The sequence below is a fragment of the Haliotis rufescens genome, unplaced genomic scaffold, assembly GCF_023055435.1.
Source record: "Haliotis rufescens isolate VD_foot unplaced genomic scaffold, xgHalRufe1.0.p SCAF_5, whole genome shotgun sequence".
Classification (NCBI taxonomy): domain Eukaryota; kingdom Metazoa; phylum Mollusca; class Gastropoda; order Lepetellida; family Haliotidae; genus Haliotis; species Haliotis rufescens.
This window is the reverse complement of record NW_025964223.1, coordinates 40,917,289-40,943,751: the sequence shown is the minus strand read 5'-3', so window position 1 is coordinate 40,943,751 and position 26,463 is coordinate 40,917,289. Positions and strand designations below refer to the sequence as shown.

Sequence of the window (26,463 nt, the reverse complement as noted above, 5' to 3'; positions counted from 1 at the left end):
CTATTTTCTCTTCTGATTGACGATTATTTTCAGTCGCATTTCTCAATACATTGCTTACAGAGATTTCACACAACCCCAGAGGATGCCTGTCCGTCTTTCAACATGCTTGGTGTGGAGGGTGTCCATCAACTAGCATTTGTGGTTTTCCTTTCTGCGACGCCACAAAGTCAATATTCCTCAAACCATCAATGGTGATAATTTTGTCTTTACTCATGCCAGATATTTATATCATAGATACTTTGATCTCTTTTTAATTTGTTTTACTTACTTCTAATTGATTAACTCACCCAATTCAACCTCTTATATCAAATATATATGTATTCTTTTTATACACTCTGAACAATATAATATCAGTAAGTTGATGTTACTATATGAATAAACTTGTTTGAACAAACTTCTAGTTAGCATGAGGGCATCTTTCTCAACTTAATCGCTTTCAATTTCTGCAATCTTAGACGAGTGATACGAAAAATTCATCTGAGGTATACATATAACACAAAGGACGCTCCCTCTTTCGAAAACTACTTACTTCTTCCAGATTATATCTGAAAAAGACTATGCCTTTATTTTAGAACAAGTAATGATGTATATTTCAATTGTATTTTTGTACCCCGTCATGTACAGTTGGCTTCTTTCTGATATCAATCAACTATTAGCTTATTTCTGTTGTTACTATTTTAGTCAACCCTTATCCTTTGTTGTTGTTAATTCCTTTCATGCATACCCTCATATTGTTTTTGTTTATCCTTATTTGATGTATATAACCCTTACTGAGCTGTCTTTTCATTCTTGCTTGACGGTATAAGAATCTATACCGAAACGTCGCATCATTATAGAACAAAGAGTTGTCAACCATTAAGTATCTTGTCTTTACTGTTTAAAGTAAAGATAGATTTCCCATAGAAACTGGAAGACGGCTGAACCTGGGAGTGTGTACTTTATGTGATTCACAATTAACTGGAGATGAATTTCATTATTATTTTTTAAATCCCAACACTTGATTTACGGTCTTAAATCATTCTAAAAAGACAACAACTGAATATGGCCTAACCTTGCAAAATAGCGTCAATTATTCTTAAACAACAAAACCCCCACCATTAAAAAAGGATCTTAGCTCTTACACGTGAAGATCCGGAGTAGAAATGTCTTCAGCAACCCATGCTTGTCGCAAAAGGTGAATGACTTTGCTTGTCGTAAGATGCGACTAACGGGATCGGGTGGTCAGGTTCGCTGACTTGTTTGATGCATGTCATCGTATCCCCATTGCGTGGATCGATGCTCATGTTATCAATCACTGGATTGTCTGGTCCAGACTCGATTATTTACAGACCACCGTCAAATGGCTAGAATATTGCTGAGTGCGGCGTTAAACAACAAACAAACTAACTAAAACACGTTATTTTCAAATAATAAATTGCCATCTTGCTCTACATGTTGTAGATTACAATATTTTATTTGTACTCATGTACCATCGATGTAGGTTTATTATTTGTGATTGATTGTTAGAAGTCACGTACTGCATCAGTTGTCGGTAATCCCCGTCACGTGGCGTCCATATGTACCCAATACCCTTGGCTCGTTAATACGTGCTAATTGAAATCAGTTTTGGATGCTTATCCGCTTATGTTAATTACCGGTGTTCTTTTCATGCATCAATTAGAAGGTGATTGTTTTCGCTTTTTAATTCGCATTTGATGTATTAAAATGATGACAATGGTTTCACTTTTCCGTTAAAATGGAAACAATCTGTAATAATGTTAAAAGGATGAATGTAGTGTACCTTGGCCTACAAGGTGGGAAGAAACTTAATGAGACCATAATAAATGTCCCCACAGCTCTAATCACATATACTAATAACCAGACCTTGATAGAATCGCGTGAATTCAAAATAATCAGTTTATTTACGTAGTTGCTGGGGCAACTATGTCGTCCTGTGAATTCTTTAGCGGTATGCCTGGTTTAATCATGGAGTAGCCTCCCTTACAGATGTGACGTAAACTAACATAGGAGCAGTCAGTCAAGTGCAGTTTGTTTGTTTGTTGCCGTTTTAGAGTTCCATTTCAAATATTTGTTCAGCTTTGTGTGGTTGGATATTACCATCATATCTTCTAGATTGAAAGGATTTCAAGATTGTGGCCAATGTTTCAACTGGATTGTAATGAACATTCAACACAAGGTGGCTTCCGGGGGCAGACGACACGAAGAGAGCTCGGTTTTGATTTTTCTCAGCTGTCAGCCACAATGAAACAGGAGTTTAACTGTTAGTCACTGCAACCTATCATTTGAATACCTTCGCAAACAACGATTAGGCTTTTCCACCGTTGCCACAAAGCCTTCCTACACTTCTCACACCCGTATTGTATTTGTAAACACGAAGGTTTGAAGTCATTCGATCAGACATTCTCACGTTCACCGTTGATTCAGAGCTTCCTATTATTTTCCCTCGTCGTATCTGGACGACGTAACGACTGCATGATTTTATCGTATACGTCATCAACATCTGGATTTTACTACAGGGTATGTCAAAAACAACATCGAAAACATTACTGACTGGAGAAAATCAAGTGGCAATCAGCATGAAGTAAATGTTGCCAAGTGATTAAGACAGAAGAGGATATACATTTTTACATCATGTCACACAATTTAGAGGATTTTGGAGAAGAGACCAGAGGTGGTAAGCATCTGTTACAAGTTTTCACTGTAAACAAATTACTTTGATTGAATGGATCAGTATTCAGCTGCATATAGTATGATATAGTGGGACGATGCGTTGGTGGATTGCGATTTTGTACTTCTTGATACAACTTACAAGTATCAATAACAGTTGCACACTATGTTAAAAGTATCGTTTCTTACATTAAATGTTTGCTTTCGTAACAGTTACACCAAACACTAATTGGTAGGGAAAATTAGTGGTGAAAACATAAATATTTTGATCCATTGCACCATATGTGACACTGCTAACTGTAAATTGTCAGGGTGACAGGTATTTGGCCCTCCTGTCTGTGAAAAAGATGGCGCACACTCCACAGAAAAGAGTACATTCAAGTATCGTTATATGTATCAGATGGTGAGCAAGGTATTGTGATATGTATCAGATGATACAGTTCTTGAATCATCCCAGCTCAAGCAGTTAGTGGTATTATATGGGCTGTCATTAGTTGAGCTTGCTAGACCAAACAGAATTTTATTTGGCTCGGGTTTTGGACTAGGGGCAAAAGTTGTATACTGAGTTTTGTGTAAATGTGTAAAAAGGTGAATAATGTTCACTTGGATCGTTCATTGATATATATCTTTGTCTTCACTGGTAACCAGTGTGACTGGCAAACAATCAAAACTAACTGTCTGCGACCATCAAGCAGTCCAAAGCCTAAGTCTAGAGAAATTGTGTTTGGTCTCATACACCAAGCATAACCCATATAATAACACTGAAATTACTGAAAGTGAAGCTAAGAGTAAGACCCAATTTTGGGCTAGAAGACTCCAATATTTTGGAAACTAACTGCATTAATAGCGAATAGACCATATATTCCAAGCTGTTACAAGTGTTAAATGATTGTTTTTCTTTTTTATTAATGAACGTTATCAGTTTAGATAGAAGTGAGTCTGATTTGCAGAAGATAACTGTGTGACTATGACATATCCTTCTCTTGTGACCTGTGACCATTGAGGTCAGATGTCATCATGGTCAGGAGCATTCAGTCTCGGAAGTATGACGCTTGTAACTAATGATGTAACACTCAATACATACAATGGGAACTCCTCTTTCATATCCATGCAATATATTTGAAGCTGACAGTATGAAGTAACAATAGCTTGTGGCCGCGACCCATAAATATTATGGTGCAACAGTATCAGACTGAGACCTACAGCATAAATATAGCATCTGTTTATCACATTAACTTTTACTGAACATGAAGGAAATAGTTTTCTTTATGAAATGTAATTATGTAAACAAATATACACAGTGATCAATGCCATTAGAAAAGGAGCATGTTAGGATTGGTAGCAGTGTTAGAACTGCAGAGGTGTCCTAGAGCCTTTAAAGATTGGGACTGTTATAATGAATCTAAGTGATTGTACACAATTTTGACACACAATTTACATGATTTGTGGGACCTTGTTATGAACATGGTTTTGTAAAATTAATATGAAAGTTCACCAAGAACACAGGCCATGACAACCACATTGGCCATTTGCAAAAACAGATGGTCAACTTGGGTCAACAATCTTGAAATTATGAAATTTTGACAAGCTAGACGGGCCATCTCCTTTATGTTTCAGCAAGCTTTTTGTAAAATATAGCTGGTCACTTTCCAAAGGGCCAACAGTTAAATCAACCCATACACAATAATCATTGTGACAAGAAATATAAACTTCATGTAATTATGTAATTATTAAATCTTACAGTACAGTAAACTACACAGTTTCATAACGTTACAAGACCCTCATATTTCCTGTAAGGACCCTTGAAATTAGCAACTGGGAGTCCTCTGGACCCTTTCTTTTGTAGGTCAAGGTTAAACCCAGAGACTGTATTTTATTGTTCTGGCCAACAGAACATTGTTAAATCTTGATTTATCCCTGCATGTGTATGGAGATGATTTGTAAAAGAATATATTTTGTGTGTGCAACTTTGAGAAAGGGTACCTTAGGCCCAGAAATGTTTTCATTATATATTATATAATTATCATGGTACCAAGATGGGTGGATGTTCTAATGAAATGTTAAGCCCCTGTAAATTGAGACAATATCTGGTATACTTTGACACCTATGAGATACTTGAGTTGAAAGTTAGTGTAACCTGATTAGTTTTATATTAGTGATGGACTGATGTTCCAAGATGGGTCAACATGCTGATGATTTGTTGAGCCCTTGTAATTGAGATAGTATCTGGTATACTTTGACACCTGTGGCATACTTAAAAGTCATTGTAACCTGATAAGTTGTATGTGTACTTTGAAATAGTGTGTAGCCCTAGGTGTATCAGGCAAACTTTGTTTGTTGTTTAATGTTGCAATCAGCAGTATTCCAGCTGTATCATGACAGTCTGTAAATGAATTGAGTCTGGACCAGACAATCCAGTGATTTACATCATGAGCATTGATGTACAAAATTTGAATACAATGACATGCATCAACCGAGTCAGCGTGCTTGACCACCTGATCCTCTTTGTTAGACCAATTCTAACCTGGATCATCACAGGGCTTACCAAAACAGTATGAAATGGGCTGCACATGTATGAATTAGTCTCTTTTAACATGATTAATAATACCGTATTCGACGTAATAAGCGCCCGCTCTAATAAGCGCCCACTGCGATATTTGCTAATATATTGGCTAGTGAACAATCCCTGGTAAATTAGCACCCTTGCGATTGATCAATGTACACAAGACTTATTTATTTGTGTATAATACGCACTCGTGTGTTATATGCACCCTAAAATACGGGCAATTAAATCCTGGAAAAATATATCTGTCATGTATAATACGCACAGAGCCCCCTATTTTAAATTGTGAGTGCGCCCTGAGCGCTTATTACTTCGAATACGGTAATCTAGTGCCAGACATTTTCCACCTTGACAATAGTGACTGTGTTCATTTCATATGAGGTATAAGGTAATTCCATGCATCAGGGCACTCTGTTTTCAATTCTTTCATGAAACTATGTATTGATTAAAAACAAATTCATTGTGTATCTGTGTATTAATCATGTTGATAAGGATATTTTTGTATATCATTATATTCTCATACCACTGAAAAGGGGAACTATTGAGTTCCTAAGCTTGTTAAGTTGTATTTGTGTTATCTAAGGACCTCCTTAATCTTAATCTACCAGTAAACATTGGTATTATCATGATTATAAAACATCTCCCTGATTTTCATTCCATTTGTATTTGTTTTAACTTGTACACATTGCTTAATATTTCACAAAAAACTAAAGTGTAAACAACAAAAGTGGATATAGAAGTAATCAGTTATATAATTTGTAATTATTAATCATAACCTGATGCTACCCAGGTATCAATTCATGTTTTAATTCTGTATTATTTTTCTAAAGGAGTATTTTCAAAGTTTTTAACTTCGGGCCAACTTTTTACAGTACCGCCTATCAAGAAACAAAATGCTAAATCTTATAAAACTAATCAGTGTTTGATATCAAAGGGGGTCCTTGGGTCCTTTATGTTTGCTGCTATAGTAATTAATCCAGAAACCCCCGAAATCTTCAATTACTGGTATTAACATTCATGTTATGACAATGTCTCCTATATTTCCATGCTTAACACTGCTAATGCATGCATAATACTGTGTGGATGAGCCTGAGCATTTCCTGCCTAAACTGTGCAAATTAGATTAATGAGGGCAATATGGATTGTACAGTGACTGAAGTATTGATACATTAATCTATGCAGGAGGCGGGTGTATCATGATACTCTTATTGGAAGGGCACAGGTGGTCCAGGGTATATCTTAACAGTAACTAACATGGATGCACTTAATTGGAAACCATTGATAAGAACTAACAAATACAAAGACATCCCCCAAGAATCCGAAATTCTACTAGCCCTTTGGGTACCTATGATATTATCTCCCAACCTATACAGGCTAGCTGGAGAGTGCCCATTGACATCCCACCTTCCCTGTAGTATGGAAATAATAATGTGGATATTCAAGGATGCCACAGTGCCTGCTGAATTTGCATACTGATCATGCTGATAGGACGTGGAGTGATAACCCTTGGGGGGGGGGGGGGGGGGGGGGGAGACCTAATCCACACAGTGATCAGACTTATTGACAATATTGTGCAACCTCATGCAGCCATGGCAGTGGGGATGTAATCAGAATTTATCTATCAACCACTGATTTGTCAGGAGCTCGAGGCCAGATTACACTGCTGTAGTAAAGCCAGTATTCAAAATTATGGAGTCCTTAGGATCTGAGGTCATCTGCTGTTATATTTGACTCTTGGGATCCCTGATACAGGTTAAAGTTTTATCAACTGCCTCATTCATTTACAGATTTCCAAATTCACTGCGACACCATACCTGGATCAGTGTTTTAAGATTTGGAAAAATATGTTTTTTCAGGTCAAACCAAGTATTTTGCATGACAATTGCAAAGGATTAGCACGATAAGGTATACAAATTAAAATGAAATAAAATGACAGTATGGTGTTCATGTCATCTGTACATCACTTGTATATCTAATTAGAACAGCAGTAAACCCCTGTTCAGAAAACTCAAGTAACAGTAGCAGACACTGCTATGGATTGCAAAAATTGCTGAGTTTGCATTTCCACACCAGTCTTTGACGTTCCCATGTATATTAAGAGTAAATATATAATGGTACTTCCAGACATTTTGTGGAACTGAGGAACATTGTTATGTACCATTGTAGTTGATTTATTTGAAGAATTTTGCATCTGCAATGATACGATCAGTGTGTTCTCTCATGTTAATGACTCAACTTTAGGTCCTGCATGACTGCAAAATTACTCTGAAGGAGCGAATGTTTCTAGTTCTGTTTAGATGTTTTATGTGACCATTATATTCAGAAAATTGACATGATTAATGTTATTGTACAGAACTGCTGAAAGTCTATGCTCCAAAATGTATTTATTCTGTCAGTACTGCTTCAGTGAAATAATTTTAGTCACCAAACATTCCAGTAACATCTGTCAGTTAGGTGAATGTTCTAAATATAACCCTGTATTATATTTATCAGTAACAGATTGGTGGTTGTTCTTGTGTGGCTATTTGTTTCATTTTGGTTCCTTCAACATTGTTAAGCAGATGTTTTCTTTGCATTTATAGGAATTTTGTGCAGGATCACTGCATTGTCGTTATTCAAGACCTAAGAAAATATAAACAAGAAGATCATTTGATTATTTGGATGCAAATTAAAACTTATTTAAACCCTACAGCTCATGCCTCACACACAGTCACAGCTTGCATGTTAAAGCAGCCTTGGAATTTTTATTTTTTTTAAAGATTCGACGAGTCCAGAGTACTGATAGTAAACCTTCATTCACTAGTTATCAGAGTTTGTAGCTAGCTCTGCTTGAATGAGACAAAAGTGTTTACTATTTTTGCATTTCTTGTCAGTTATCTTCATTTCCAGTTTGTAGCAAAATTGATGCATTGAAAACTAGTGCAGAATTAATATTATGAGTCCTCAAATTCTTCTTGTCAATGACTACCATCATTGGATTGTTACTTGTCTTCAGCACAGTTTAGTAGTCTCAGGCCAGAAGACTAGTGTAAATTTCGAAGGCTGAAAGAATCATAATCCTGTCTGGCTTGTAGAATTTGGGGCTTTTTAGGCTGTGTCCTAATATGTTATCTGAATACCAGGGCTAGAATGCATCTGCACTTTAAAACCCAAGTCACTCTTTCAGTGTTCCTCGAGAATGATTTGACAACCAAATATTTTCTCATATTCGACTACTGTCTAACATGTTCTGTCAACTCTGAGTGACGCTAAATAATTATTGATAACATATCTTTTCAGGTACTTGCATTATGCAAGTACCTGAAATGTTGCTAAGCGTTAATTGTGTAAATGGTATTGTTCGATTAAGGATGTACCATGTGTACACTGACTAAGAAATCTTTGCTTGATCATTGCTTCTTAACCATGGTTATCAATCTGACACCAGGCCTATTGTGGACAGGCAGCCTGATAAATTTTAGATGGTTTAGTTTTTATATTATTTGAAGAAAAAACCCTCTAATGTCTTGATATTAGTAGTTTTTAACACTCTATGCAACCAGATCTATCTTTCATAGTTTTTCTGATGTGTGATGTTTTCTGTGTTCTCCCTCCACAGCATTCGGTGATGATGCGGCTGGTGTTGATCCTGAGTTGTTCATGAACACAGATGAACCCGAGTTGGAGTTTGATGTCGATGGCACAGAGCTGTCCTCTACAAAAGAAGGTGAAACTGTTGCTCTATCATCAATGCCTGTTTTGTTCAAATAACCCCTCTGTTCACAGTGATGGTTTTATGTTCAGTAAGAGTGGAAACGAAAGAGTTGCAGCTGCAGGATATGATTGAACATGTGACCTAAGTCTAATTACAAACCAGAATTTCTACTGGGAAACAGATAACTGTGTGGCCATGCTTATGTTCAACTTGTCCTGACCTTGAATTTGGCTGAAAGCACTGTACAAAAGCTAGGTCATTGTCAGTTCTAGTTGTGTTTGTATTGTGGTTTGGTGTAAAGCTCTTTTTGAATGGAATCAGGTATATTGGCAATTTTTTCTTGGTGTTTTGAATTTGGAAATGTTGATGCACTAAATAATCTATTTTGCAGTCTCTTTCCTCAGACCACAGGATACATCAATAATGGTTTATTAGTTCATTTTGAGAAAAGGAGAATGTTAAGGAATAAATCAGTTGAAGACTAAAAACATTTTTATTATCATATGGAATATTTTAGAAATGTAGAATTAATGTGTAAATGGTTTCTCTCAACTAGTCAAGCTAATGTGGTAAGAGGATATAGAAATGAGAAAATATATAGCAACATGCATGACACAACGAGCATGTGTTTCTGTCCTACATAAGCACCAAGCAAACTTTGTATAGCTGAAATTGATCACATAATTTCAGGGATTAACATAATTGACATAATTAAGGCTCTGCAAGTGACCTCATAAGGTTAATCATGTCAGACATGTTAATCACAGGATGATGTAAGTGGAAGTGATATAAGTTTGTCAGTGGTTGTGTAACAAACATTGGTGCTGTAGTAGTGTAATGCATTTGAAAGTGATTTGAGTGACAGTTGATTGCAAAGGGACAGATCACTGACTCAGTGATTGACACAAAGTCTACATGTTTAGTCATTCCTTGAAATCAGAATGTTGATGACATGTAGATGTGAAGCATCATATATAAAGCTTGTGTATGTGTATTATGATAAGATTCACTGCTAATACTAATAGGTCCAAGGTAATGATAAGTAGGATTAATAGGGTTGTTAGGTGTGGTATTTTAGAATAAACTACAACAACCTCAAAATAGACTTTTTGTATCTTTATGAATGTATGGACTATGATTTTCTGTTCTCAGACTTCAGACTAGTGGATAAAGTCGCAGACTGTACATGTGACTGTTTTCTGAAAGATCTGCAAAAAAATGTACATTTTTTTAATGTTTGGAAGTAAGCATGAAAGTCAAGGGTCCTTGCCATCAATCTATTAAATGTTAAACAATAAAGATTTAAGGGTTCCAAGGTTGAAATACTATAGCAGGAAACTTCAAGAACACCAGAATCTTTATTTTAACTTACAGGTGTGGGTAGGACTCCTTAAACATCATGCTTTATTTCAGACAATGTACTGCAATATAGGTTGATTAGTGTGCCTATTACTAAGATAAGTAACCACTGTTTCCATGGCCTATGGTATTATGATTTATAGTATACTGCAGAGACACACAGGTCAGATATGCACACCTGCTGCTATGCAAAGGAATATGTTCATTGTATGAATGATTTATTTTTGGAACTTAGTCAAGATTATGCATTGTTTCATTAACAGACAAATTAATTATTCATAGACATACGTATGTATTCAGAGAATGAAATTAAACTGGATGTGGAGAATATGAAATTGGTGACTAAAAAAATACATACTTGAACTTGAACATAGGTCTCAAAGAGATGCGAAGTATTAATAATAATTATCAATGTTTGTAGTTTGTGAACATGGTGAAGGCATGATTTAACAAAGATTTTCTGATATGTTTATAAATCTGTTGAATTTACTATTTTGTTTATATTTTTCCATAATCATGATTATGCAGTTACATCCTTTGCACAATAATCTGTTTCTTTCCAGCATGTCTAGCCAAAGAGAAGATTATTGTGCCATTACCTCTCAAAATGCTGACATTACAAGAATGTCTGACTATGTTTAATTGTCCTTGTGGGATTGATTGTGTTTGTCATGTTTTAGTTTGTTGCATGAAGTGAATTTGTTTTTTCATCTTTTGTCAAAACAGCTGAGCTCGATGCAGAATTAGATGAAGGTACTTTGCATGAGATGTTGTACTCTCGGTATCAGATATTCTCATTTCTCATGTAGCTTTTGACTAATTTCCACTTTTGTTAAGGGCATGCTTTAGTTTGATTTCTTGGCAAGGGCTGTCTATTTGTCTCTATTATTTGATTAAACTGCTGTTTTATTTGGGGCTATGTTGCATATGGATCGATATGTTGATATATTGCTGCATGTGCTAAAGATATTTTCACATTTGTAATGTACAACTATATACATGTCTATTGCACTATAGTGAGTGACAGGTTGTCATGTAGACGTGGTAGCTAGCATCTAGGCATCTATTGCACATCTGGTTTAAATGACTGGAACAATCAACTAGGAATGAAAGCACTAACCAATATCTGTGCCTTTACAGCTAGAACTGGTGTATGGGATGATACCGGAATTATAATCAATTTAAACAATGGCATTTCAATCCTGTGATATGACTAACATCTGGAGATTGTATAAATGTTTTTGAGTATTTCTCTAAAGTTAAAGGTTTATTCATAAAGTAAAGGCTTTATTTATGATATCAGTTGTTGAAACAATACAAAACATGAACATAACATGAACATAACATGAAAGGCAATGAAATACTCTTTCGAAACAGGTATGCAATATATATTATTTACCATGTTTACTGCAATGATGATTTGGATCAGGATACCAAGTCTGTGTTGTTGCTAGCTCTTAAACCATGTGTCCAAGGTTGCTAGTAATGTGTCCATTCTATCATTGAGGTCTTTTCTCCAAAAAAGTATTTGTAATTAGGAAAGTAATGTTACAGCTTAGTATTCTGTTAACCACAGATAGATGCGTTATTAAACCCCTCTGCCTGCTGTGTAAACATTAAACTATTCCTATGAATATATTTACTAAGGTGTGACTCAGTAGGCCTGAGGCTTGTATGGTCATTGATATATTAATATACTTCAGTTACAAAAACAGTAATGGGTTTTATTTATTAGAGCGTAAATTTCATCCATTTTTTAACTGAAGAGACTTTCTAATAGAATAATTTAAGTTTTTCTATAGTAAATATAAAAGGAAACAACTGACCTAAGATATTAATGTTAAGTACTTTTAACAAATGATTGTATGCTCAGAGATAGGTAAGTAGCACTAACAAAGGTGTACTGATTTGATTGTACTACTTGACATGTATCACTGTAGATATATCAGGTGTCCTCTCATAACTATCCATAACCTATAGTTTCACCTGTCAGATTATATGATATTATAGATATGAATTTCATCTAGTAGAATAACATGTTCTTGTCTCTAAAACTTTGAACTAAGATTATGTTTATCATATATTTAGACTATCAATCATTTGATTTTTATAAATATTTTAATTAGTTTTCACTCAAAACATGAGAAATGTGACGCATGATTCTTATAATTTTATGACAAGATAAAATGAACACAGCTAACATGTTGATGATGCAATTTAGATGGTCTAGCTTGCTCTTGATGTTGTCAAGCTGTCTGTGACTAGACAAATGTGGACGTAACTTTAATACGTGCATGCGTTTTTGCTATGAGGTTTTCCAGAGAACGACATACATGTGCCTCAGCTAGACTGGAATATTGGTAAGATTGCCTGGACAAGCGTTGGTGTTGTGTGCTGCCATAATACTCTGTGCCAATAACATCAGCATTCTAACAACTGTCATACTGTATGCTCACATTGTTCATGCCACTAAAACATGTCGACACACTTAACAGCATGGGACTTGTTGATGTTCTGATATGAAACAGTTTTGTTACTGACAGTGATGAACTTACACTTACAATTCACTTTGTAAAGGCCATGATTATTGTCACATGCAGGTTTAATGAAGTGTGTTGTTGCTGTCTATGTTTTGTTCACACACAACCATCATGGAATATTAGGGAACACTGATGCAGTGATACACGGCAATGTTGGGTTCAAAATACTGTACATTGTGACAATATTTTACATTGTCATATGTTATCATGAAAGTACTCAAAGAACAATACAGTAGAGAATACTTAAGCTTTGCTGGACACATGACCTTTGAGCATTCAGATATTTCAATGACATAATGGTTTTGATAGGACATTATCTTTATGACATTTACAAAATACTGAAAATTCTTCAGGACAGTTACATTTGGAAAAGAAGTTTAAGTGAAGAAGAAGAAGAAATCCATTCCTACAATATAATAGAAAGTATTTTCTGTACTGTTGGGTTGGCTTTTATTTTCACACAATTCTTTAAATACAGTATTCTTGGTATTAGAAATGATTCATCCGGGAAATAGATTTTCGGTATCATATTTGTGGTTCTGTCAAACCTGTTGCAAAATAACAAACAGAAAGATTCATTCTGTCCAGGGCCCACTTGCACAAAGCGATCTTAGCGCTAAGATGATCGTAATGCCCATACTTTAACATAGACTTACAATAATCGTAGCACTAAGATTGCTTTGTGCAAGTGGGCCCAGCACAATACTAATAATTTACCTCACTCTGTAGACATGGTAGGGTTTAGTTATTAACAGTTGGATTTTCTTGAGACTTGCAACACAAGTCTGGTTATGTTAATTATAGTTTATGTATTCAAATATAATAGGCTACTTGTAATACATGTACGTTCAAACATTGATAACCTTCACAGTGAAATGTATCACAACATTGTCAACACTGCAGAATGTATGTTCATATTTCAACTGATTCAGAGCTAGTGCAGGTACATGGCCTACTGTATATGTCAGGATCAAGGACTTTTGTCCCTTGAAAGTTGACTGCATGATCATGCATGCATCATTTACCACATGCATAACATCACTCTGTTTCCTTTTCATAACCACATTTACATTTATAAAAATATTACTACATATATTATATATTAATTAAATATGTTATACATTTGAATTACTTGTTTCACCAGTGGCAGTATAGTTGCTAGATTAGACACTGTTTAGACACTGAGCTATATTAGTATGGATATCTAATACTCAGGAATGCTTCAATGTATTTTATTTCTTTTAGGTTGTATCAACCTTTAGTTCTCAAATCCATTATTAGGCATTAATGATGTTATCATACCAAGGAAATATAAGAAATCTGTGTATTATTTGTATTAACATTGTAGCATGTGCAGTGATATATATTTTCATAACAATGTTTAAATATTGCCAGTCATCAGGATCATGCATCAATTTCTGTGATGATCAGTATCACTAGTCCACGATATCAGTTAAATTTAGTTTACAGTTGTTATACTTATATGAGTTGATAGTCTTGTCAATGAAACATGCATGTAGTAGTTCCAGGATAAAACTAATCGATGTGCTTTCATAAAAAATGAAAACTGTTAAAAAAGGCTGACTGTACATTTTTTATTGATAATGAATTTTATGAGACCAACTCTGAACTACCTAGCGCTATAATAGAGGTTAAGTAGGTTGTCTGATTTTGTTTGATATTAAATTTTAGGCTTTCCTAAATTTGTATTTACTTATCACCAAACTGAACGAGGGAAGGACACCAAAGATTGAAGCACTGCCAAAAGCAGTCTGTGCCGCGCCATGACCTACGAGTCTACTAACTTGTCTTTTGACATCATTTTGAATAGATATTAGTTAATATCTGGACTGCTAAATAAGAATATGCTGATCAGACTGAAAGTAAGCTTTGGACTACTTGCTAAAGTAGTACGCTGTAGCAGGAAGTCAGGATGTCATACACCTAACAGTGTTGATAAGTTTTTCTGTAATCACCTACTTGTTCGCATGCACTTATTCTGATAATGGATATTGCATTGCCAAAAAAAAGTGGTGATGGCAGCGTTTTAATGCCATCCACCAACTACTTGAGACAGACATGGTCTGACAATAATTAATGTTGCTCAGATAAATGAGACACAGACACTTATACACACTGATACAGTACAGTTCTGCACATGCAATGTATATGTTTCTTTTTTTCGTTATGCACCTGGAATGTAACAAGTCATTACTAATAATTCATCCTCATTCTTTTAACCAAATGCAATATTCTGCAAGTAGCATGACTGGTTTCATCGTCAGACTGCCTCTGTTTGGCTTGTTCATACAATCAATCGCCTGCATTATACAAAGCATAGATACACTTAATCATTGTTTGTTAGTACTCTTCTTTAAAATCAATACTTAAACAAGGATTTATGATTAGTTTCAAATCTTGAAATGTGTAGGAATATAGTCATGCGAATATGTTGTCTGAGAATGAGGTGAAACGGATGTCTCATTACTTGTTATACAAAATTGAATGATAATTTTTGCAATAATGAATGAAACAGGTTTAAATCTCCGTCATTTACAGGCTGTTATGATATGGCTGGAATATTGCTGACATAAATTATATACACCCACCCATTCTTATGGTCATATATGATGCATTGTGTTTATGGTAAATGCATCAAGCCTGATTGTTTTGGAAATGGTGATCATAAACGTTTTGTAGATATGAGTTTTATAGTAACATATTGTGAACATGGTGAGTTGCATAATACTTTTTTGTTTTACTGGATATCTTGGTTATGACAAACGTGCAGTCGTTGTAGTTAATTAATGTACAAGTTTGCATCCATCCCTAAGTCAATGCATTAAATGAAACTGAGATAGTGGCATTCAAGGAAATAATGGCAAACCTTTGAGATTATTGTCAGTGTTATATTATTGATGACAATATTGATACCGACAGCTCATGTCGACCCGACCACAGTAACATAAACTGAAGATCTCTTTACGGGACTAATATCACATGCCCGTCATCATGGTAACATTGCTTTATTGTTTTGTGTATAATGCACATTTTTCCAAACAATTACCCGGTATTTAAAAAAAATAAAAACTGAATTTTCTAATTTAAAACCCTTTAAAATAATTCTTCAGATGAAAACAACAGTAACAGTACACATCAGTAATTCAATTGGTACATTTAGAAATTTACTCTGAACAGGGAGTTCAGATGTTGGTTAGGATGCCTTTGTTTCCAACCTGAGCTGTTGATAGCATATGTTCACACATTGAAGGTTTAGAAAGTGTGACCTGTTCATTGACCTGACAAGATGTAAACAGCTGGGACATGGCCTCCAGTGAGACTATTGTTCATAGCATGTACTGTAGCATAGGACCAGCAGAATATCTGTGTGTACTGGATTGTCTAAGCTTTGTACTTGTAGTGACCCACAGATGTATAACTCTTAGTTCCTGGCACGCTCACTGAAAGAAATCAGCAACATTAAGTCACTCTGGTCACAAAGACACTGAGTGTACCAACCAGAACCCATCATTCTTTGTAGTTTGTTAGTTTGTCAGATTATTGTTAACTGTGTTTAGTAGATCGGTAAAATTACTCTTAGGATTCTGACAAGTGATTTAAGTGCCAGACTCATTAAAGGAATTCCTTGGGCCTAGGGACATGTAAGAGGTTTACATAGTTTGCAAACATTCGCTGTGGGTACACGGTTATCATTAGTTACTTTGGAATCTGAGTCATTTTCCCTATTGCCATATACACCTATAGGATTCTGGAAGAATAAAATATACTGATTTGGGAATTGTATTACATGCTGTGTAGGGCAAGTAGAATGGGCATTGGTTGGCCAATATTGCAATGCATGGGTCTTCATGGATAGCACAAGTTGGATGGTTCACCATATCAAAATAATAACTCTCAGATGCAGCCACACTGAAATCTGTTCATCTGTTACCTGGACCGAGGTTTTGATCATCACACTGTCAGCCACTAGTTTCCCCTACCCAGACCAAATAACATATTGCAGGTTTTCCATGATCAAGCTGAAGTGTTGATACAACAAACTACATGTACCATAACTGTGACATGATTGTGTTGTTTTTTTACGTGGGAAAATGTGTTGCATGCTGCTTTAATTGGTACATATTGTGATTGTATTATGTTGATTTTAATATATGTTGTCTTGTAACTTTAAGTTCATTTAAGAAATAAATGACAAGTGGGCGTGGTTTATTGTACAATTAAACACTGCAGGGAGAATAAACCATGAGGGGCACAGCCACAGTTGTTTATTCTTCCTGCAGTGTTTTATTGTGCAATAAGACCATGAGTCGTTTATTTCTCGAGAAAACAAAATAATGTTAGCCTCTTTAGGATGTTGATACAATGTACAAGCTTTAAAAATATTTATCCAACTATTAATAAGGTGACTCCCTGAATAGAATCTGACCTCAGCAATGTCGGACATGTCCATTTTATGAACAGGTGGGTTAAGTTTGGTATTTCCAGCATATTCCTACAATCCTCATATCGATTATCTGTAACTTTTCTCCTAATACCGATTGTCTTTTTCCCTCCCACTTTTGGATGTGATGTTTCGGCCACTGTGTTTTTCTGCATAGCCCAGCTACATCTATGTGGAAACAACTTACTTGACACTTCGCTCTCAAAAATAATGTTGTCCCAATATATGACTTCATCAGGCTGCGAGCGCATATTCGAATCTCCAGAAATGACATCCTGGTAGAGCCATGCTTCGTTCTTCATTGTTCTCCTTGCGATTTATGGAGCAGCTGTCCCATTATAGGGAATAGGAACAGCACTGCAGGTCATTTTCAATGTTTATGTTGCCAAGTGTGAGTCTGCAAGGACACTATTCTGGAAATGTTCTTACTTTGCTGTAGATGATTGCTTTCCTTGTCATTTCTTCATGTTGTTTAACAATACTTCATTGTCAACGTCTATATATGGACCAATGCCATTTGTATGCTTTTCATGGGTCATTTTTGGTGAAGGAATTATCAATAAGCTGACAAAGCTAAAAACAGATTGTCTTTGTGACACAATTAACTTCAGTAGTTGTACTGTCATTTAGATGTTTGGAACTTATGATGGTTGACTGTGGTCTCAATCTCATTAGAATCAGATCTTTTACTCTGATCAATTCGCTCTGTGTGAAGATCTGAGGATGCTTCCATATGAGGTCATTTCAGGTGAAGTTTCTATTCGGCTAATCAGCATCAAGGCTTCTAAATCCTTGGTATGAGTGAGTGAAGCATTCAGACAAGTATAGTATGTTGTTGTGGATATTTTATACATCGTGTCGTTTGCGAGCTCCATGACATCGACGCCCAAACGGTTTTGCTGTCGAGGGTTTATTTGTGTTCTGTTGCAGATTTCTTAGGCAGAAATTGAAATTTCAAAATCAAGGTAGTAAAGAAATGGAGCTGAATAGAAAGCTGATGTATGATTTGATCAAAACCCCACACATCCTTCATTTTAACTGGGTGGTGTGGATTTGCTTAGGGATCACTAACGTCACCTTTCATGAAGGTGTTTTCAGATTTTGACACAGAGAAGTAAAACGAAGTCAAAGATCTGATTTTAATGAGATTGGTTCATTGTGAAGTCCTTATTACATTGGTTGCTCCTTTGCTAGTTGAAGTTATTGTTCTTCAGGGTTCATACAGGCTTCAAAAGGCCTTGAAGTTTAAGGTCGCTCTTGAAAAGCGATTTGATTTTTAGTGTCAACCTTGAAAAGCCTTGAAAATCACCAACATAGCATGAAAAGCCTTGAATTTGTACAAAATGACATATATTTGTTACCGTATTTGATAAGTGCCCAGGGTGCTCTCAAAATTAGAAATAGGGTCTCTTATTCGATAATATTTTGGTGAAAAAACAGAGTTGAAAGTTTGTAAATTTGGTGGTTTATGCTGACAGCCTGAAATGTTTATATACATGTGTATATACGACAGATATATTTTTCCAGATTTTAATTGCCCATAATTAAGGGTGCACATAACACACAAGTGTGCATTATAGACAAATAAATAAGTCTTGTGTACATGGTAACCTCCCAAAACTCCTACATCCCATTTCCCCTACAGCTTAAGACAACAAAGTTCACGGTCCATGGCACTGCTAATCCCTAGTCTATTACCTATTTCATACAATGGAACAACCCAAGAAACACGAACAGATTGAGATAAATATTAAATTACAATTACGATATTATTCAAATTTCATAATACATTATAATAAAATGTTCATTTTTCAAAATTCATAATACATTATAATAAAATGTTCATTTTTCAAAATTCATAATACATTATAATAAAATGTTCATTTTTCAAAATTCATAATACATCATAATAAAATGTTCATTTTCAAAATTCATAATACATGTACATTATAACAAAATGTTCATTTTTCAAAATTCATAATACATTATGATAAATTTCATCTCAAATGTTCAATTCACTCTTTATTCGAGCCTGAGGAAATGGCCAACCGTATCTAGAAACTGCATTGGGGATTTCACCTCTCTATTCAACTCGTCTATTCAAGACGGTTCTCCACCTCTCTGTACACTCTCTTCCTGCCTCTTGGAGCTGCTCCAAAGTCGAGCTGTAAAACCTTAGCTCGTTCTGCCTGTTCCACCTTCCTGACTACCTCCACAAATCGGTAGATGTTGGGATGTCGGTGAGGGAGACCTCGGTTGAGTCGGTTATGAAAGCCTTCCAGGTTGTTGTTCGTCCTGGGACCTGTTGCACCGTGATGGTTCCACAGTGGTAGGGGGAATCGTGCTCCGTGGTCGACCCAGGTAGTGACGATGTAGTCGTTGAAGGCGACAGCTCTCGGTACATCTGGTGTGGTGTCCGTTGCGTCAACCCACGTGTCCTCTGTAGCATTCCTTATCACGGTTCCTACTGTCGTGAGTCTTCCTCTACATGTGGACTTGACACACTACCAGTGTACGCAAGTCAGTCCCTCGACGTTCTTAGTGTGAAGATAACCATCAAAAAGGACTTGGGGCTTTCCTCTCTGTGATATAACAAACTCAACATAGCGAAGCCCAGACATGTTGATGTCATGTTAGTCAGATTCAAGTATCTATATACTAAACCAAGCCATCTCAACTGTAAATCGTCCATCTCAGTGTAATAATTGTTTCTTCCTATTGTTATTTTTGTAATTTTTTAAAATTGTTTTCTCATCATATAGGCATCTTTCATTACACTTACATTATTTTAAAAAAAAAGAAATTCCCCTAGTCCCCTAAAGCTCTACCCCTTTCATTTCTACTACCTCTACTCAAGACCTTAATCTCTCCTTTAGGTGAGTTCATAATGCCAGACAGGTAAATGCTGCGTGTTGTTTTAACTAATTGTAGGGGAACTGGGTTGTAGGGGAAATGGGATGTAGGGGTTTTGGGAGATAACCGTGTACATTGATCAATCGGAAGGGGTGCTAATTGGGATTGTTCACTAGCCAATATATTAGCAAATATCGCGGTGGGTGCTTATTAGAGTTGGGCGCTCATTACGTCGAATACGGTAATAATAATAGCATACAAGAATATGTACAAAGGATATTTAAGTGGAATTTATCACAGCGACAGATTGGTGTGCCAAATACAGTGAAGAATTCATGACAAACTTAATTTGATTCTTTGTTGGGTGTGAAAATATATCTTGTCATAAATGTTTGATGGTCATCCTGCTTTTTATTGTATAATATAATAGTATAGCATGCTGGATTTAGTAAAATATTGACAGACTAAGACTAAAAACCTGACTAAAAAAGCCTTGAAAATGACAGCTGACAGCCTTGAAAATGCCTTGAATTTTATTGTTCCATATCTTTATGAATCTTGTTCTTGTCAAAGGTACATTCAAATAGGTGTGTGGTATTCAACTAAATGCACCTGGTTAACCCAATGGAGACTGTTACTAACAACAACCTTGCATAACAACCATGTACAAGTGTTGTAAGTTGATCTGTCACAAATATACTGCTATAGTAGTTTGAACTTTGAACTGCTATGGTCATACTCATAGTCATAGCAGTATCATGAGACAACGTTGTGATCATTGGTATTCAAACCTAGGTTATATCCATGGTTATGTGTTTGCCATGATTATACAATGCAGTAGAATATATCCATGAATTTCCTGAATTTAAACTCAGAAGTGAAATTAGAGATATTATGCATTTCAACATGTGGAGATTTATGTTTTATCGAAATGAAATCTCCTTGTTTCAACTGGCCAAGATGAAGGACAGCTTCAGCCTGTCATTGTCTAAGTGTAGAAACGGAGATTAATGATTTGTGGAGATGTGCATGCAGGCAGTATTGTGACATAAAACAGATACAGCAGTGTATTGATTGTGCTGCATCAGAATGTCCTTTATACATCACCAGCTCCTGTAATCTTAATTGATGCGGTCGGGCCATGATGCTAAATGCATCATTAATGGGGTGTTTGAGTGGTACAAAAAGTGATTCTTGCATTGATTTTGGTTCAGTTTTGATGCACTAAGACAAGGCACTTAAGTTTAAATCAGGATTGTAAATTTTTCCTTTTTGCCCAGTTTTCAGGAGGATTTTATTAGGAAAGTAGACAGGAAATTCTGCATGCAGTCAGAATATCCACTGATATCTGCCTCTGCCTATTGGCAGGTGATCAGGTCAAAATAATTCATGATCATGTATTGGAAAATATCTTTTCGTGAGCAGTGTCCACATTTATGGCTGAGTGTCTTAGCTGTTAACATTGTCAGGGTTCGAACTATTTCTTAAACCCATCTTGTCCTGCAGGGCAGGGAGATTAATAATTAATTAGTACTCGTCCTGCAACATTTCCACTTGGCCTATTAAATATTATCAAGTGTTATGTTCTCAGTTGTTGTTTTCAACCATTTTCTGTAATTAGCCTTTGAGTTAAAGATATTTCTGAAGGACACATCAAAATAATTCACAGTCCTTGCCATCTCTGCCAATTCATGCAAATCACCATACATATTGCACCGTTTGTTTATGTTTTTACAGTCACACTGTTTTTTAAATAAAATTAAAAATCCTTTTCGGCCTGTTTGGTAATCAAATCATGTCTTTGTTTGTCAACCCCACCAACCCCAAAATTAAAAACATATATCAGCTATTTCCCTCACAAAGTCATTCACAAAGACATTAATTTTGAGAGTCAGTAATCAGTCGTTTACAAAAAATAGTAAGCATGATTACCTTCCTTGAACAATTATTCTCGAGACCTTATTCGTTTATTTCTTCAACGGACAGTCCCAAAGTATGCCATCTATTTATCATATAAGCGGTTTGTATTTTGTTTTTATTAATTTACTAAGAATGTACGAGAATTGAAAAGGGACTTTAGGTTCGAAATTATCATGCATATTTTATTGAATGATTAGTGATGAATTGATATGATTCAGATTTGTACTCGCCCAGTAGGACGGGTGTTGCTTTACTTCCTTCTCACCCACACATGCTGTCACTCGTCAACATGAGCGGACGTGTGGATTTTCCAAGAAATAGGATGACAGTGACTTTCTGACATGACTAAATCTCATGTCAGTTGTATAGTCATATCTATATTATTCTTTTCATTGATTGTTCAAAGTGTAATGATTAATTCTGTGTCTGAGTGAGCTTTTGGTTAGAGGCATATTTACTCAGCCATTCAAGTCTCAGGGTGTATGGATCTTTGTTACAAGATCATGGTAATACAAACATGAAGCAGTCCTTTAGTTCTGTTTAGGTTGTGTTTTGGTATGTGTTGCATCATGAATAATGTATGTTTTTGGTTTTTAATATTAGAAACAGATGTAGATCAAAATATGCAATATGCATGTGTAAAAATATGTGTGCATCGAAGACCGGTATCATATTGGGTTCATGCAGTTGCATATGTGCATTTTATAAGGGTTAAAGTATGTGACGACATGAATAGGAAGGAAGTATGTTTCAATAATTGAAATTATTGATCTATTTACCCATGGGGAGTGGCTCAGGTCAGACTATGTAAGTAATCAGTGTATAAGGCTGGTAGGTGCCTAGTGTCAACAAAATGTCTCCTGTTGGGGTTAAATTTTATGATGGCTAGGTTGTCTGTGAGTTAGAGTAGGGGAGAACATACCACTAGAGATGATGAATAGTGACTATAAGCTGTTGCAGCCATGTCACAGCAGTGTCTAATGATCAAGTGTGATTCAGATAAACAAGTGGTTGATAGCATGTGCAACTATCCATGCCCTCAAGCCAGTGTCCGAATTAACTGCCTGCCGCCTGCTGGAGACTGGTAACTCTTCTCCGGGGCTCCATGAAATTTTCCTCCACCTGCCCGACTGTCTTTCAGATAATTTTAAGACTACTTACATATTCAATTTTATCATAACTCCTCGTCGATTCTCATGTAATTGTTTGCATTATTTCAACTGAATCAAAACCCGTTTCAGCTAACCTCAACTGAATCAAGATGCGATTTGTCTCTTATTTTTTCTCAATTTTTCAATGTTTATAATGTCTGAATGTGGGCAGGTAGCTTTGAAGATTGGCCGACAATTTCTAAGGTAACCTGCCCGTCTGTCTTTTTGAGTTTTAAAATTGTTTCAAACACTACTTCAGGATATGATGATTAACGGTCAGCTAGATTACACATTGTAACCAACTTATTAGTATCTCATGCCTAGCAAAATGGGGTGCTGGGCACATTACTCTGCTCAGGAATCCTCATGGACTGTTTTCTGCATGGATGAGAACAGAAGGGGAGACAACTCTCTGCACTGGTCAGTCTTGCAATTTGTGTCCTTATTCCTGGAAGATGTTGATTATTACTCAATGATCAACCCCTTCCTTTTGCTTGATGCTAGATTTCTCCTGGAAGATGTTGATTATTGCCCAATGATCAACCCCCTTCCTTTTGCTTGATGCTAGATTTCTCTTTGTAAGTCGGGGCACGGGTGGCCCAGTCGTCTAAGGCGCCACAATTCGCTGTGCAGAGTTGCGTCCCTTGGGCACGCCAGAAACCTATGATTGTGGGTTCAAATCCTGGTTCGCCCCAATTATGTTTCTAGGTTTGTCAGCACCATACCCATGCTTATGGGTTTCACCGCAGTGGTAAACCTCTGAGACCTGCATCATTTCGGGCTTTCCTCCCACATTGAGCTGACACACTGTGAATGTGATATAACTGGAATATTGTTAAAAGCGGCGTTATACTCAATCACTCACTCACTCATCTTGTAAGTCACAGCTATAAAACCTTTTCCTTGCTGAGTGCATTGAATATTGACTCTCTCAATGGACAAGGTTCATTTCCTGAAACATTCATTGTGCCTGCTCTCCTTTATATCATGTATATGACTATATATGTTGGTCCTTTAGCTCTCCTTTTAGCGACATTGTGGTTGATCTAAAGATGTAAATATTTTAAGTGAACACAGAAAATGTATTTGTCACAGTGGCACAGCCCCACCCCAGTAAAGTCAAATCAATAATTATGTCAACTTCTTGGTATCACAAACTGTTGTTCATATAATACAGTTCCAACACCTTAATGGGGGCCACACAGTTGTCTGACGTACAATTATCTCAAACAAAGCATGGTATAAGACAGAAGTTGTTGAAGAAAAGAAAAAAATGTCTTTGCATTGATTGATCTTAGCAATGTGTCAATTTGCTTGTTCTGGTTGAATGTGAGCTGTCAAGCTGTAGATTTTGTCACCGGTAATTCCTGTCTGTTGGCAACTATAATATGGTTGTGACTCAGACACAGCCTTTGGTGGGATCAGAAACTCAGAGTTCTTCGGTTGGGATTAATGTTTTGAGGACAATCTGTCCAAAGGGCAATTACACTGCCGCTGAAATTGGTTCCATGGGAGGAGGATGAATAAGCTTAACTTGATGTTGCTGAAAAATGGCTCAATATGATAGTTTGCATTGTACATGTTGTAATGCTTGTTTAAAATTGAAGACATGAAGTATGTATTATCCAAATGTGACATTTTTTGTGTGTGCGTCAACAGTTTGTGACATGATAATGATGAAGCTATAACTTCAGAAGAAGTGCTTGTGCTTAAGACAGGATGGGTGACAAAATATTACACAGAACTATAATTTGCTGTCAAATTTTGAGTCGGTGGTTTTGAACTGATCAATAGGGCAGTCGTTTATATTACCAAATTTGAAATGGAATCTTCAGGATTTATTGGATGACAGTTGGTAGGTATCCTTGAATTTTGATCCTATAAATGCCATGCCAATTCCCGTGGGTTTCTTAAAAGGGATACTTGTCTTTGATCCATGTTCCATTAGACTGTGGTCCCACATTAGTGAGTGAGTATGGTTTCGCATTGCTTTTTAGCAATATTCCAGCAATATCACTGCAAGTGACACCAAAAATGGGCTTCACACATTGCACCCATGTGGGGAATTGAACCTGGGTCTTTGGTGTGACGAGTGAACGCTTTGACCACTAGGCTATCCAACCGCACTATTCTCACATTTAGCAGACATGCCATAAAATAATTGAAATTAAACTGAAACACACTCTCACTAGTCTAGCTGTGTACCATGACACAAGCGTGTGTACTAGGACTGGATGATATTATCACAATACCTTCTGATGATCCAAGACTTGCATGTGTCTTATTTGTTGTGCGTAAGCTATCTTTTTAATATACAGGATGGCCAGATACCTGGCAAACTTAACGATTTACACTTGGCAGTGTCAATTACGATGCAATAGATGAAAATATTTATGTTTATGCTACTATTTCTCATTACTATACTAATAAGTATTTGGTGTAACAGTTTTTAAAGCAAACAGTAAAGGTAAGAATCTGCAACTGTGATCAATACTTGTATCACGAAGTAAAAAATCACTATGCATTGGTTTATCGTCCCACTACTAGTGGATACAGCTTTTTTTTAAAAAAGGGTTCAACAAACATCTTTTAAAATTAGAAATTCTTTGGAAAACAGTTGCGTTTGTTAGACATAAATTAGTCAATTAAATGTTATTGTTGAAAATCCCAAGGATTAATATATATTTTTGTTTATATGTCAACATGTTTGCTATGCTTTAAACTGTATGAAGGTGTGTGAACACATTCAATTACTACTGTGTGGAAGTGGACTGGCATTTAGTTGTGGTAAGATCCTTTTGATTATCAAATTCAGCCATGAAAAATGAAGCAGACTGTTAGATCAGCACATGTGTTGAATGAAGACTTCGTGGTTTCATTGAACTTGATGAGGACATTCCATATATAGACTGACAAATATAACTTTCAGTCGACACAGGTAACATGTGTCCATCACTTTCCTTTGTCTTCATATAATGTGTTTTCCAATGAAATCAATACTGAGTCATATCCGTACATTATTCACATAGGTAGATAATAGGCATGGCCTGTTAACGTTTCTGTTATTTTCTGCATTCAGTTTGCCCTCTGTGTGTTGAGTTGAAGTACAGAATCTCACATCCACATTGTTTGGCAACAGATAATTTCCATATACAAACATAAGCCAGTGAAAGTAGTGTACTTTCCTCTTGGATTTACGTTCAAGCATCCTATGTTTGTATTTCTGTTGTCCTGGAAAGTACTGTGCTATCAGC

General features: G+C 36.0%; 1 protein-coding gene across 4 annotated transcripts in view; it reads left to right on the top strand.

Moving 5' to 3' along the window:
• The first annotated feature begins 1,990 nt into the window (after window positions 1–1,990).
• The window catches only part of LOC124110314 (rho GTPase-activating protein 8-like), a 46,545-nt gene continuing 22,072 nt past the window's right edge, over window positions 1,991–26,463 (top strand). Inside the window, exons 1-4 of one of the 4 annotated variants that reach the window (XM_046469580.2) lie at window positions 1,991–2,674; window positions 8,829–8,936; window positions 11,010–11,036; window positions 12,605–12,643. In XM_046469580.2, the coding sequence (XP_046325536.1) occupies window positions 2,632–2,674; window positions 8,829–8,936; window positions 11,010–11,036; window positions 12,605–12,643 (217 nt within the window). In that variant the 5' untranslated portion in view covers window positions 1,991–2,631. Of the gene's footprint in view, window positions 2,675–8,828; window positions 8,937–11,009; window positions 11,037–12,595; window positions 12,644–26,463 lie in introns of all 4 variants that reach the window. The other 3 variants (XM_046469579.2, XM_046469581.2, XM_046469582.2) reach the window with 3 other exon arrangements.